Genomic DNA, 16,781 nt, shown 5'->3' with positions numbered 1-16,781 from the left:
ACATAGACACCATCTAAAGTTAGCAGCGAGGCTTTCCAATGGTAGGAAATTAGAAACAGCCATGTCACTTTAGTCCAAGATGTCACTTTATAAAAAAGCTAAACGAAACAAATGTCACTTTACAAAATTCGAAGTGAAAAAAAAATTCTTTTTGTATTCTCCATTTCTCCAAATGGCGGTGATCAAAATATAAACCACAACAAACATGAACAAAATACTAAAAACAGTGCTAATGCACAAACAGAACATTGCAAAGCAAACAAAGCCCACCCCCCGCCCCCAAATACACTGCTGTACTGAAGGAGTCAAAGTCCTTGACCACCCACTTCGAATGTTATCAACCAGTAGTTTACTTATCACTTGAATGCAATCGAGCCAGTAGGCTAGCAACACGGAAGTGAAATTACTGTCCGCCGAAGTGAAAACATAGTGAACCTGAACTACGCGGCCAGTTACGAGTGATATGAGGTTAGGGGATTTTGTGTCATGTGGCCGGTTAAGACTGAGGTTAGGGTTAGATTTATGACAGATTTAGGATTACTTGGACAACGCGACCAACGTCGCAGAGCCTATTGGCTCAATTGCATCGTCTTGATAAGTAACCTACTGGTTGAGATCGGTTGATTTTCATTAGATTCCATTACCTTGACAGGGTTCCAGTACTTTTACATTATTTGAAAATAGCCAAGATACAAGCTCACAATGCTTGTAAAGCAGACAAAAAAAGAAAATATTTTCAGGTTCTGTGGGCAAATACATATTTGGGGGTCCTTCACACGGCATGGTAGGATACTTGTTGGACAGCTCTCTGTGTTGCTGTGTTGGGTGACTGGGAATCCTTGAGAAGTTGGAGGACCTGCTGGAGTCCCTGCTCATCTGGCTGCCACTCCATCCTAGGGGACAATCCAATAGATTAGGCACACACACACCCCATTATATCACATGACCACACCATCCTGGGGGACAAACCATTATTTCACATGGCTTCCTTCCATGACTGTTTTTCCATATAATGTTCATGTAAGGCGTGGCAATATTTATGACATGCAACTAGATAAAGGATTTTTGTATTGTAATCATGATAATGGCATGAGTGGATTCATTTCCTGGTTTTAAAGGCTGCATTACAGTAAAATTATGTAATTTTCGAAACTTAACGGACAGTTCACCATTTGCCTTTAGCCAATTTGTTACTGCATGTACACGCCAACGGCAGACTTTATCAAAAAACGCATTGGGTACATGTTTTGTGAAAGCGCCAAGTCATCCCAACAACAGATATAGTATTGGTCAAAATTTGTGATATCTGATTTGGTCCAGAAACATTGATGTCCAGATGTACATTGATTGTATTTGACTGCTGCATGAGCTATGATATTAATGTGTTTTTTTTAATTGCCCTTTTTCTCTGGACCTCATTGTTTTGTGACTACTTATTTAATTTGCAGTTATTCATTGTTGAGGAAGCTTGACACAAGAATTCCACCACCTGTAATTTTATATGCGTACATACAATAAACACTTGAAACTCAACTGACAAATGATACCAGGAAATGGGGCCCCTGCAGGAGAAAATAAATGACAGCGAAGAATCTGGATCAGAAACATCACTGACCGGGTCAGGTGAGAGATATCAAGACACAAAAGCCCTCAAACAAAATATGTATCCTTTTTGTCTCTCATAGCGGACACATCATTCTTCAGACTGAATAATTCAGGTCAATATTAATAGATTGAATAAATTAGGTACCAGTCTTGATTATCACTTAAGAGATAGATTCAGTGTAAACAATCATCTAGAGTCACAGAGATCCTACACAGTTCCTTAAACAACATTTCCATCACACATATTTACAAGAGTTAGACGGTGTAGTACAAAGTTCAACTTCCAAGGAAGTTTGAATGTTTAATAGCAAAGTGCTGGAGAAAGAAAATGGACAACCAACAGATGAGGATGTAATTATTCTTAATCCGTGAAGGTACGACCTGTCCATTAGTAGACTGGCAGTAAGACAATGGCCATATGTTGCCATTAATGTTAAGACAATAGGATGGTGAGCAGTGCACATGGTGTCGGGGTCGTGGTGGCAGCAGACAGGGCCTGTGCTGCGCTCAGCCAAGCTCATAGATTCCACCAACACGGTGTCTCGGGCATACATGCACGTCAAAACCTAAAATTATAACTGGAAATCGGCTTGCGGCACAAAAACGAGGACATTGTGGACAACACATGCAGTAAAATCTCCCAGTGACCCGGCTTAACCGGTTTAATCCCCCCCACCACCCCCACCGCGGGTGAAGAGGAATGGCTTGCGTTCAAAGACTCGCAACGTTTACCGTTATTCTGCAACAAACTACTAAAAAGACGCCCATGAAACCCCAGACGATCAGTAATGGACTGGTGGCTGGTCAGAGAGAAGTTTGTAGGACGGAAACTGGGGGATCCCGGCCGCCCAATCCATCAGCGTGGCTAGCCCCTTATGCCACACACCAAGCCCGGACTGGTTCTAATTCTACATGCCCTGGATAATTTAGCTCGTTGGTCGCATTGAAAGAAAACATTGACTGGATTGAAGATCCAAATATCACTGTTTGTTAGTTGAATTCCTCTGAACTTGCCCTTCTTTGCCAGGCCTGGTCGATATGGCAGTACCCCATCCCCCCCCCCCCGATCAACGAGCGTTCAAAAACGTGCCTCGTTAAAAGGCTACTAAACTTTGTTTATGTATCGTGAACTCGCACTCAAATCATGTCCCTTCAAATACATACACGATTAAATTACTATTTGGACCATTGTCGTTGCTGTTGCCGAGTTAGGTAATCAAGGAATGCTACAATGTAGCCACAACACGTTGTGCTGGCTGGCGTTAGCCGCTAAGCTAACTGGCTGCTGGCGTTAGCCGCTAATAAGCTAAATGTTGGCGTTTGCCACAATGTTATCTGCTGCTGGCGTTAGCCACTAAGCTAACTAGCCGGGCAGCCGGAATTAAAGAGGAGCTAACACTCCAGCTAACCGCTAACACATTCTCAACGCCTTGACATTACCCAACTAACTAGTTAGCCGGTCGGCGTGGTCATTTCCACGATAACAACACCAAATACAACACGTTCACGACACAGTTTACGTACAATATCGTTTTGTGTAGATTGTTTTGTTTTTTCTTCGACGGGGCCGCGTTCTCTTCTTCTTGTGCTCTTCTTCTGTCGCTTCTCGCTGCTGTTGGTTCAAATAATGAGCACGCCGCACGGAACTGTCTGTCTCGACTTCCGTAGTTGATATGCCGACTTTATACTATGTAGTACGACCGTGTCGCGTGCACAGACTGTAAAAAGTTCGCGTGCCAAAAAGAACAGATACCGGTATACAACTTGTACATCTTTTTGGCAAAGAGCTCGGGGTCTTCCTCCCATCGAGTCCCAGTTGGCACTGGCTGGCGTCTCTATATATGAAATATGATTATGAATTGTTCATATTTGATTGACCTAACATCAGATTTAGTCAATACTGAATAAACTCTGACTCAACTGAATAAAGGTTTAGAATCACCAATGAAATTATAAAATGGAATGCACAAAATATCTCAAAGAGCAAACTTTGATAGCATTTTTCCACATTATGTCAAGATCGACATTCTGGGAAAATTCAGTAGTCCAAGTAAAGTAAGCACAGCAGTTTGGCATGTGGCCCATTAAGATCCTACAGGCCTTCAACAAAGACAACACTGCAGAATCATCTTATTCTTTACTTATTCTTTGTGATGTCACTCACATGTCACATCACAGGTTTACAGGTGTAAAATTAAATTATTTTCCGATAGTTTTTGACAGAACCCTGATCAGTTACATAACCGGCTGGTATGGGAACAGGCTGTGTCAGTGGAGGTGAGCTTTCCACCATCCAGGAGGATAAGATGTTGCGTCAGTAAAGCCTGTAGGATTATCAAGGAACCTATCACCCCATCCACAGACTGTTAAATTCAGCTACTGGTTGGCAAGCGGTTCCAGCTGAAGCTGAACTCCATGACAGATATAGGCCTACTTCCCCCTGCAACCAGGTTGGACGATAGGACTGTCTGCCACACAGTGCATGCGCCGGAGCCCGGAACACACTCTCTCACGCACGCACACACACACACACACACACACACACACACACACACACACACACACACACACACACACACACACACACACACACACACACACACACACTTCTGCCACTTGTCCAAGTTGACTAAACCAAACATTCACAGAGGGGGCAGGCCAGGGGATATCACAATTTCAAATTGGGCAATTGTGACTCAGACAATTCCGTTCTTTTGGTGGTGTAATTTTCAGCCACACCAAACAATCCCAGAATGTTGCCTTATAGGGCAGTGGCATAGGTCCTGTAACAATATAAGCTTATACACTCATAAAAGCCAATAAGTTATACGCTACATAATAAAGCGTTTGTAGATACACTGATACAACTGCATGCCAGGTATTCACTTCTTCAGCACTGTTTTCCATGTTTCTGGAAGTTTTGAGAATGAGCGGATCATGTCATGTACGTTACGAATTTGAATACTTACGAATACGTATTCAAATTCATATTATTTGATATAAGGTAAATCATAGAGATAATGAGTAGAACCATGTTGTTCTGCATCTGCACTGTAACATTTATATGTTATTATATTAGACTACATATAGATTATAATTTCAATAATAATTTATACTGTTGCAATTGTTTCATGTTTGTAAAATGTAGGCCTAGGAATTAAGTGACATCATAGCTAATCAACTATCCTTTAGTGACATGATGCAGTAACTAGAAACAACCACCAGGTGTCCTCATTTATCCAATGAGGATCAGAGGATTTCACAAATCAGTTTTTGTTTAAAACTGGACTGCGTCAGGGACATAAGACAATTTACACCATTTTATTAGGCCTACCTCCCCAATTTGATTGAAATGAATTGACATATGAAAGGACCACAGTTTGACATGGTTAGAATATTTATGGATCGGGCCTAAATAGGATATAGAACAGATTAAGATAGACATTGGTGAGATTACCCTAAATCGCCACTGAATTCCTATAGCCTACTCTCAAGAACCGCTATTCTGTCCGTGCCTTACCACGAGCAGTTCTCGGCTCCATACTCGTCATTTACAATTACTGTAACACCACTTTTATTGTTTTTCCATAAACAGTATAGGCCTACAAACTATAGTCCTCCAGTCCATATGGCATGTGGCAGGTTTCAAATAGCTATAGACTGATTGATTGATTGATTGATTGATTGATTGATTGATTGATTGATTGAAGTAGGCTATTTATTAACAGTTTTGGAGAATTACAGTAGGCCTACATTTCAAGCACAACTCAATACAAAAACAGTTAGCTGTGGACGACACCATAAAGCATTGCACTTGTTTACAATATGGGTTCCCTTTTCAATTAATCAGAACTGAGCAACAGATTAACCTGGCAAGGCATGCACAACCACAGACTTAACCTTAACCCATGTCTAACGAATGACTAGTCTAAACTAAGTATGCACCCCAAACCGACCTGTGCTAAATCATGTTGTGCACACTGCCAGACGGCATCCCTATATAAAAATAATGTGTACGCCTGTGATCACTTATTTATCTGACCCTTTCACATGTTTTAGTTATTTTCTTCTTCCAACCATGTCATTAGTCATTCTTACTGTTTGACAGCCTTTGAATTGCAAGCATAAAATACAGACACATTTCCAAGTGAAATTGGCATGCATAATGTGTTGTGGGAGAAGATGGGAGCTACCCGCATGTGTGTGTGTGTGTGTGTGTGTGTGTGTGTGTGTGTGTGTGTGTGTGTGTTTGTGTGTGTGTGTGTGTGTGTGTGTGTGTGTGTGTGTGTGTGTGTGTGTGCGCGCGCGCCACTGTGCCAAGAGGAGCTCTATAAGCCAACGTAATGAAAAGTTTTAGGTTATCAGATGGGCTGCATGCATTTTATAGCCTACAGCATGCTCATTTTAATGGTCAATTATAGCATTGTGATCGCTTGTAGATAATTCCCAGAATAGGAATACTGCTTGGGTTAAGTGGTTAAACGCCAAGTAGGCCTATAAAAGTTATTTTCAGTCTTCTGATGGAAATATTCTCTCCAGTTTTCCTCATGACATACTGTATCTTTGGGGGAAAGACTTACATATTTAAGTAGTGACAAGTAAGACAAAAGGTGCTATAATAACCATGTAATTCAGGGGTGCCGTGATATGGACAGGGGTGACCACCAAGGCGCAGGGGAACCTGCGGGTATCGAAATTGGCAGGTGTGAAACCCTAGAAGGTAGCAACATGGCATGCAGGGATTGGCAGTCTCTGAAAGAACAGAACAACGAAAATAAATGAGTGCGTATGAGGACCGGGAAATCAAAGTGTCAGCTTGACATTTGGAGCACAGGGTCTTGTTGTATCTAAAACAAGACATCCATAAAGCATACAGTAAGCTATGGCGTAGTAGACGCATGCATACATTCAGCACACGCACACATGCACGCACGTACGCACGCGCACGCACGCACACGCACACGCACAGGTATACATTGAGCTCAGCTGAGCTGGATGCAATCCTACCTGGAAGGAAGAGAACAGATGGTGAAGGTGAACGGAACAATGTCCCCCCCCCAACCCCCAGACAGGAACAAACTGCAGGTTGAAAAGGCTCTCAGCTCTGAACTCAATAGAATCTTCTGCACCTGGCTCACTGATAACAAACACACCTGGGAAAAACTGAATCCATTCTTTTTTGTTCAAATAGTAATCTGAGCAAGGCAGATGGCTTCTTGGTTAGTGTGGGTGACAATATTATCACACGAAAAGATGAAATTACCTACCTAGGTTCCATCCATCCTGGAGGCAAATCTTTCCGGTGATAACATGGCCACCAACATAATCAAAAAAGTCAACCAAAGAACAAGATTCCTATACAGGATCTCCTCACTGGTCAACAAAAACACACCCTAACAGGAGCCCTCGTACAAGATTTATTCGGCTATGCATGCACCTCTTGGTACCTCAAAGGCCTAGAAAGCCTACTTTCCTTAGTGGACGCACTCTGAGCCCCCCACCACACATACAAACGGTACCTTTTGGGCAAAAGGGGATTTTATTTCCACCGGGGAAAAAATACTTTTAGTTACTCCGCTGCGCCCTCTACCGATATTGCCCAGAGAATTGCCTCATAGAGAATCCCTTTCTGGCCAAAAAGTACCGTTTATAGTGTGTGGTGGGGGGGCTCAGAGTGTGTCCACTAAGAAAAGTAGGTTTTCTAATGACACAACTCGCCTTTGTTTTGGTGAGTAGCAAAAACGTTCTTTTTATTTACGCCAAAGACGAGAGGCTGGTCTGCATTCATGCGAGTTCCAGAAGTTGACAGTAACATAGCTGAGCTCTAAATGCAACGCATTAGAGCTATGGACCAGAGCTAGGTGGACGACAGCATGGGTCTGGTCCACAAGATTCGATACACCACCAAAGATACCCATGTACCTGTCTAAATACTTCCTTAATGTTAACAAAGTCCACACCCACAACACCAGAGAGAGTTCAACAAACCATGTGCAACCCAGATTCGACCAACTGTCATTAAGACATGTGAATCCCTTGACTCCTTCCAAACCGCTCTCAAACTGGCCCCCGTAAAACCTGAATCCCCCACCCACCCCTTTTCCCCCTCGCTGTATGTTTTTTCCCCTTTTTTACCTCCTTTATGATGATTTCTTGTTTTTGGCTATATAGAACTGTATATTTGTACGTCTCTAAATAGATGAATTGAAAACGGTGGACCCTCTTGTAAACAAGTGTAATGCTTTATGGTGTCGTCCACTCACAGTTAACAGTTTTTGTATTGAGTTGTGCTTGAAATGTATTGTAATTCTGCAAACTGTTAATACATACTTCAATCAATCAATCAATTAAAGTCAATTATGCAACGCTACTCGTTACGAGTCGTTAGCTTTGTAGTTCACTGATTGGGACCTGATTGGGTTTATCCGGACTCTGAGATGAGATCTTAATTTCCCCTCTCAGTCAAAGTGGGCATTTCCACTGAGGGAAAAGTTGAGTGGCAGGCACGCACAGTTTGCAACACATGAACTTGATGAAAAGTAGCAGATGGCAGAAACACGTACAGAAGGTCATTCATAAGTAATCAATCATAAGTAAGCTAGAAATAGAGGCATAGAGAGAGAGAGATAGAGACAGAGAGCGAGAGAGAGAGAGGAGATGGAGATGGAGATGGAGATGGAGATGGAGATGGAGATGGAGATGGAGATGGAGATGGAGATGGAGATGGAGATGGAGATGGAGATGGAGATGGAGATGGAAATGGAGATGGAGATGAAGATGGAGAGACAGAATGACAGCTAAAGAGACAGACAAATCAAGTCAACAGCACACTTAAGTACCTGTCCTGGGGCCTATTTCACGAATCTTGGATTAACTAATCCAGGATATAGGCCAAAGACAGGCTTTTTAAATCCTGATCTTTACAGCCTGGTTTATTCCGTTCCACTAAAGCCAAGCGAGGCTCAGAATTGGCGGATTTGGCGAGCCGGGATCAGCAAGCCTGGCTTAATAGACAGTCTGCCTTTTTTTCTCTAGACCCCTTCTGTGGATCAAAGATTTACTGATCCTTCTTCTTCATGGGGTATTAAGGCAGTTTGCATCCTTAATAGTTGCATTACAGCCCCCTTCTGTATATCTCATTATCTTTACTAATCTATTCAAGACTTACTGATACAAGGACTTAAGCTTCTAAAATAAATACTGCTGCTGTAATTAAAGAGAGAACATACTCTCAATAGTGGATAGACTGAATGATTAACTACCCCAAAAATATAGTTTACATTTTACCACTACTATTAACTTAAAACAGAATTATTAATATTGTAAGCATAATGATATTGTCGCATTGTGATATTTGGCCATAACTCCCTCCTCTGAGGGAGCTACCTTTGGGGAAGTTGTTGTCCAGACAGGGGCCAGACTGGTGAGGGTCATGGGTTCATGTAGCATGCCAAAATTTGTGCTATTGCCATTGAGAATACATTGGGCGTTTAAGTTAAATAACTCTGAAACTACAAAACATTTCAAAGTAAAAAGTTCCAGCATGTGTCTCCACAGTAAGCTGCATTTTACAAAGTGTGAATGGAGTTTCTAGGTGAAAGTGATTTTTTTAAGTGCCACTATCTGCCTATAAATGTCTCAAATTTGAAAGCACTATATTTCTAAAACTATGAAACATTTCAAAGATTCCTTTTCAGGCACACATGTCCACCGTAGGATGAACCTAAATAGGTTTGAATGGGGTTTCTAGGTGTAAGTATGTAGGACTATGGGTGAAACGTTATAATGGTAATATGTTGTAAAACAATGAGTAATGGTAATATTTAGTGGTTTTCACTTTTACAAAAAAAAATAAATACTGTATATATATAATAATTCTTCTTAACCGTGCACTTGCACGACAGCAAACCTATTCATGGGGAACATTCACCAAAAGCAGCTGATCTACAAGCTCACAAGCTGTCATGATGTTGTGCAGCCTATATATTTTGGTTATTTGATTTTATATAGTGCTTAACTTAGTCCTTTAATGCAGACCGATACAAATAAGGCAACATAAACCCATAATAATTGAATAAATCTGGAAAACATCATTGGTTTGTGATCAGTTTGACTGCTTAATGAACAGTAAAGACATCAGGATTAGGTTAAACCTGGCTGTTAGCCTGGTCCGGAGCAGGCTAAGTCCAAAGCATAAGTTTCCATGGTAACTTATGTAGCATCACTTTCATGAAACCGAATCAAGCCTCAACATATCCAGGTTAACTGGTTAAGTTAATCTGGCAAGATCAACCAGCTTTCATGAAACCGGTTAAGCACTGATCCAGGATATATTAAGCCAGGATATGTGTTAAAGCCCGGCTTAATCTCTAATCCAAGTTTCGTGAAATAGGCCCCTGGACTCAGTGTGCTTCAAAAAGAAAAATAAACAGAAAAATGCAAAGTGAAAATTGCAAATCGCAAATGACACAAATAAATACACATATTTACATTTTGTTAAAACAATAATGAATTACAATAAAGTGACAGTACAATAAAAAATATTGATAAAATATTGAAAATAGATAATGGCACACTTCAAACCTAGATAAATGCTTGTGTTTTTAGTCTGCTTTTAAAAGAGGACACTGTTGTAGCAGACATTAGTTCAATTGGTATAGAATTCCATAGAGTGGAACCATATGGTGACTGAAAGCACCATAACCTGATTTAGAGTCAATTCTAACTTTAGAGAGGAGACCTTTATCTGATGATCTAAGGGATGTGGTCGGTGTGTATGGAGTGAGCATGTCAGAAACACAGGAAGGAGCTAAGCCATTGATAGATTTAAAAACAACAAGAAGCACTTTAGTTTCACTGGGAGCCAGTGAAGAGAAGATCAATATAGGATTGAAAAAAGGATATTTATTTACTCGTGACCCATACAAATGGTTTGTGAAACACTGATCTATTTATGACATTATAGTCATAGTCATTATAGTAATTTTAGTCATTGAGTTATTACTTCAGCTATCCTCCTTTTCTCGATGTAGAACAACCATCCCCTGAAAAAAAACTTGCTTCCTCAAAAATTTCAATTTCACCTAACTTTCCAGATTCACTTAATCAGTTTAAACCCACTGGCTTAGTCTGTCAAGCTCTCACCTAATCTCTCCAAAACCATATCTCAAATGAAATCCTCATCCCTTAAGGCCTGCCTAGCCGATATGCACTGTTGCATGTCCCAGAACTTCCTTCAACCAAACACAGATACATCAGAGATTCTCCTGTTCGGCACCATCGGTTCCAAATCCTATAAAAAATGGTCTTCTCTCTATGTCAGCTACGTGTACGTATATTTGAATCTGAACTTTATTTTGAAGAGGGAAATTAGTGGTAAAACGTGACACAGGGCAAAGTTACATAGTATGCATTTAAAAAGGATGCTATAAAAATACACATTCTGTGTATCTGAAATACTTCAGTCTCATTAACACCATAATCATTAATCATATTCCCTCCCGGCGCCAGGAGTTAAATGCAAAACAGAGCTCTGTGTGACCTATACCATCTTTGACTGTTTTTGGTGAGGCATGATCTTTGCCTGTGGTCTTTTATCACCTTGCACACACACAAGCATGCAAGCACGCACGCATGCACACGACGCGCGCACACACACACACACACACACACACACACACACACACACACACACACACACACACACACACACACACACACACACACACACACACACACACACACACACACACACACACACACACACACACACACACACACACACACACACACACACACATATTGTGAGGCTTGTTTACCAGCCTTGGTTATATTAGTAGTGTGTTAGAGACAGAGTCAGTGGATGTCATCACAGTCGACCTTAGGGGACAGACCCAGTTTAGTCTCCCTGTCACATGGCTCATCTAAGTAGGACCAAGAGTCAACACACGCACGCACGTGCAGCCAGCCAGCCACGCATACACACACATTCCTAGGAAGAAAATGGAGGTATGTTTGAGAATAAACAGAAAATCGAACAGGATGCGGAGGAATCCCAGGACGGCTATGTGTCCTGTTGAGTATAATATCACCAACCTGGAAACCCCTGTCAGAGTAGGAAATGTCCTCCATCCATCCAGTAACTGTAGGTTATGTGCAATCTCAAACCAAACAATTGGTAAAGAGCTTGATGTGTACCAAACACAACTAAAACAATTGGTAAAAATGTCTGACTCCTAACATATGTGAACATAGATAAAAAAGAAGAAATAAAGGGAAGCGCCGCACACTCAGATCTGCGCACAATCAATGTATTTATTTAGCAAGCTTTCGGTCTACTGACCTTCTTCAGGCATAAGTAAAAAGGACATCTAGATTTTGTTTATGTAGTGATATTATATAACTGTTCTGTTTCTTCTGTGAAGAAAGGGCTTGGTTGGACAGGAATGTCAGCTACTTAATGTTAACTTGTCCCACTCTAATGATGGAGAGAGATCATTTCAACAATTCTTTCAACAAAAACTATTATTACTCTGTTCAGCACCACGGATAGCACCTTCATTTTATTATCGAGACAAACTGTTTAGGCTGGGGGTCTCAGGCAAATCTGGGTATCAGATATGCTGTACATGATGTTAAATGTTAAATTGTAGAAACACAGTACACACAAACAGAGCAATTACCTTAAACACTTTTGAAAAACAACTGCTATTTGTGCACAACCTTACAAAAGCTTACCCCTAGCTAACCTTTCCTGAATAGGCCAACTACTTCTGACCCCAAATGCACAATTTGTATGGCTTTGTAAGTTAGATGTTCCAGGCTTGAGGCGCATGGTAGATTCCATTTGTTGTTTGTAACATCTCATTTGCACAAAGCCCCAAGTTGTGCAAACTGCAAATACCCTAGATGTTCTTGTTTACAGCAGAATTCATGAACACATGTTTCCATTCGATGACATTGTGGCAACATAGTTTAGTATAAGTGTGTGTGGGGTATGCAGCAACCGTCACCATTTCTCTCCCTCATCCATTAAGCAGAGTGCTGATTGATATATGGGCATTGATGAGAGATGAGTAGCCTACAGATGTGTTACTCTCAGTGGTAAAGGCCACAGTAACAAAACAAACCAAACCAAAACAACAGGATGATAAATGTATCTGAATAAGGCCTTTAAACTGGAGTAAATTGTGTTACTAAATCTCTACATTCTAGACACACCACACAAAAACCTGAATCCAGGACTATTTTTGGTGAGTTTGTGCAATTCAGTTTATCACTGAATTATAATTTATCACAATTTCAGTATTTCACGCAGGTAATCTGTGGATTACAGATGGAAAGAAGACAAGCACAAGTGTTGAGTGCTGATGACCTAGCTTGCTTTAGAGTAAAGATAGCACTGGTGAATAATAACTCGGTCAAGGCTCCAGAGTTCAGACATCTCTGAGAGTCCTGGTCCTACTTCTCTACCCGGAGATTCAGAATGGTTAATTTATTGTTTTATTTACTTCTGCACAAAGTTTCCCTCACTATAGAAACTTTATTTGCAAATGGCTCTGTCCATCCAACCTGCATCAGGTTATTTAAAATACTTAAATATACAAAAAACTGTATTATATAGTGCTTTTATCCAAAGCACTTTACATAGATGGATGCCTGGATGCCCTGGGCGCGGCGGTCGCTGGGGTGTGGCCAGCACTGGTTTGCTGCACCTGGCTGGCAGGTTGATCATTCTCCTGGTGGCCAGGTGTGGCCCTCTCTCTCTTATATTTGTATCTTTGATGTATTTACAAACTTATAGCCCGGGATCGAAGGCGCCTTTATCCAAGGCGCTTTACAGTGATTGTGCATTACATTCACGGCTCCGACTCTCTGTTCCATCCTCCTCCTTCTCCTCCTCTACCTCCACCTCCTCTCTTCACACCCCTTCGCCCGGTCCCTTCTTCTTCTCACAACTTTTCCCTGGCATAATTTACCTCCTTCAAGGCTTTGTCTGAGAAATGTACCAGCGAGTGACTAATTAACTAACTTTACCTTTTAAGCAGCAGCAGCAGTTATTTGCATCTTTTTTCTTCGTAAAGGAAAGATGTCTGATCAGGACAGCCCAAGAGACTTTAACGAGCACGCTCTGCGTTGAGCAGATGGGTGACAGTGAGCGGGTGGCTGTCTGCAGACAGAGTTTCGTCTTCGCCTGACATCGTTTCACTGCTCATATCGTGATCAGGAATTCAAGGGTTGGAGCGACGTCTCATCTCATGTCCCTCTCAAAGGGCCTTCATAGAAATTTTTATTGATCCAGTGAGTCATGCTCTTTCTTTCTGCTTTCCTTCAGCCCTTTTGTTTCTTCTCTCTCGCTCATACCCACGGTCCCATGCACGGTCCCACGCACGCACGCGCACACACACACACACACACACACACACACACACAACACACACACACACACACACACACACACACACACACACACACACAGCACACACACACACACACACACACATGCACGCACGCACACACACACACACACACACACACACACGCACACACGCATGCACGCAGACACACACTCACAGGGCTTCCAGGCAGGGTTGAAACTGAGGCTGGCCCTCTGGAAGACTCTGAGGCAGGAAGTGCACTACAGTCTCACGGGTGGCAGAGCCATCAGTAACAGTTACACACACACACACACACAACACACACACACACACACACACACACACACACACACACACACACACACACACACACACACACACACACACACACACACACACACGTCTGACAGTCAGAAATAGCATAAAAACAAAAGCAGAATATGATGTTGTCATCAAAGGAAATAAATAGGAGATAAACAACCCATGTGAATTCATGTGTGTGTGTGTGTGTGTGTGTGTGTGTGTGTGTGTGTGTGTGTGTGTAATGGCTGAGGGATGCAGCAGCTATCAGCACACACACACACACACACACACACAGACATTGAACTTTAAGACATTCTTACACTTCCACACAGTTTTACCACTTTAACCCTGCAACTTCAGCAATTCAAAAGCAGCTAATCGATCGCCTATTTTCTTTATGCATTTAGAAAAATCATGGAAAATAATTTTTGAATAATATTGAAATTTTTAAATCTAAAACAAATCTATAGGGGCCCCTGGAACAAAATGAGTTTGGATGACCAAATATGTATCAATTTGGGGGTAGTGAAGATGTTTGAGAACTGGTCTACATATCATTGCTGTTCTATCCGTTTCTTCACCCTTGCGTATCATTGCATCCTTATTTTTGAGGCACGCTAGCCCCTCCTATGTCCAGCTTTGAGGGTTTGTGTAAACAAAAATATTGTCCTATTACGAACATTGAATGCCATTGACAATGAACGGACAGTTTTGAATGTTTGTACAAACACTATAATATTGAATGCCATTGACAATGAATGGCCAGTTTTGAGTGGTTGTGCAACTAACATTGAACCATTGACAATGAATGGCCAGTTTTGAGTGTTTGTGTAAACACAAACATTGTCTAAACACATTGAAGACAAAAGTGAGGATGCAAATTGTGATTGGCCGGAATGAGACGATGTATGATGATGTATTATGATTAGGGCCGGGACTAATTGCGATTAATTACGATTAATTAACTACAGAACAATTAATGCATTAAAAAAATTAACGCATTTTAATCGCACTATTTTTTTCACCGCGGAACGTTGTCACTGGACAGTTTTCAGACGGACCTGCGTACCAAGTGTCCGTGTCCTCTTCAGACAATAACACCACCAGACACTGCAGACAGTTCACCAGACTGGGGGAAGCCGCTGAGATCACTTTGCTTGTCCCCGTGGATTGGAAATAGGATTTAAAAGGCTATCCGATGGTAGCGTGGATTACAGCACAGTTGTGTGCAATTATTCAATAAAGAATTATTACCCCCATTACTACAAAAACAATGTTTTATTGCTTAAACTTATGTATTCACTATTCATTGATTCACTAGTATACCAAAATCCATTTGAAAAAATTGCTTTCTCACTGTTCTCGGGTCAAATAATGATATGCGATTAAAATGCGATTAATCTAGATTAATTAATCGCAAAGCCTCTGATTAATTAGATTAATTTATTTAATCGAGTCCCAGCTCTAATTATGATAAGAGTGCCCCTCACTTCACACGGCAGTGATTTTTACAACAACTTATGTGAACACAACCTTGCAACCAAGCAAAACTGCCAAAGAAAAAAAGCAATTAGATCACTTCATAAACAAGCCTTGGTTCCAGCCAGTATACTTTTATGTTAAGCTTTGACAACTACATTTTCTATTTGGATGTTCGTCTAGGGCATAAGATAATCCTTAAAGCTGAACCTCCACCGATGAAGAGCTTTATACTCCGCACTGAACAAATGAGCAGAGCTTCAAGGTTCAATCAGAACTGCAGCATCACTCCCAATCTTCCGCCATAGTCTGAAAACCCACCTTTTCAGACTCCATCATGGCCCATAGGCTTAGCACTTGCCCTACCCCCTTAGATAGCATTTGAAACAGACTTATAGCGTGTCATGTAGACAGCACAATAATTGCATTGTATGTAGTCATAGCGCTTCATAGTACATATGTATAGCATATAGTAGTGTATAGTGTATATGTATAGTGTCATTATATATAAATGTTCTAGTTACGTTATGTTTCATGATAAATGCATTCTATATATGTGATGCATGCTTTTTTGTTCTTGCCTAATGTAAATCGCTCTGGATTAAGAGCTTCTGCTAAATGCCTAAATTGTAAATTGTAAGGTTTGTCTCAAGGGAAGACTATAACATCAAACAGTGCTCTGCCTTTGCAAAATCTACTTTTTGGAATTAGTTCCATCAGTCAGTCAGAAAGTCAATCAGTCAGTCAGCATTCATTTTCTATATTTGTAGTAGATATAGGGGCTTTGTTTGATATTCTCTCACCTCACCTGCCCATGGAGTGATAGTCTCTCACCTCACCTGACATGGAGTGCACTAAAGATGGAAATGAGATGGTGGCTAAACCACAAAGCATCTTTTCTCTTTGCTTGAGATAGCTTTTCCTTATACATTTGTTTCTGTTTAGTAAAGCAATATAAAGTTAGTATTTATAGAAAATGTAGGTGTACATGTACATGTATGTATGTATGTATGTATG

At 41.1% G+C, this 16,781-nt stretch overlaps 1 protein-coding gene across 3 annotated transcripts in view; it reads right to left on the bottom strand.

The window, feature by feature from the left end:
* The window catches only part of LOC308324057 (transportin-2), a 36,771-nt gene extending 33,538 nt beyond the window's left edge, over positions 1-3,233 (bottom strand). For all 3 annotated transcript variants that reach the window (XM_080775962.1, XM_080775964.1, XM_080775963.1), the window contains exons 1-2: positions 3,130-3,233; positions 794-893 (exon numbers count right to left, since the gene is read on the bottom strand). In XM_080775962.1, the coding sequence (XP_080632088.1) occupies positions 794-892 (99 nt within the window). In that variant the 5' untranslated portion in view covers position 893; positions 3,130-3,233. The remainder of the gene's footprint in view (positions 1-793; positions 894-3,129) is intronic.
* Between the last annotated feature and the right edge of the window lie 13,548 nt (positions 3,234-16,781).

This window comes from Protomyctophum bolini (assembly GCF_963924005.1).
Source record: "Protomyctophum bolini genome assembly, chromosome: 11".
Taxonomy (NCBI): Eukaryota; Metazoa; Chordata; class Actinopteri; order Myctophiformes; family Myctophidae; genus Protomyctophum; species Protomyctophum bolini.
The sequence above is the reverse complement of the archived record's forward strand: the minus strand, read 5'-3'. Positions and strand labels throughout refer to the sequence as shown.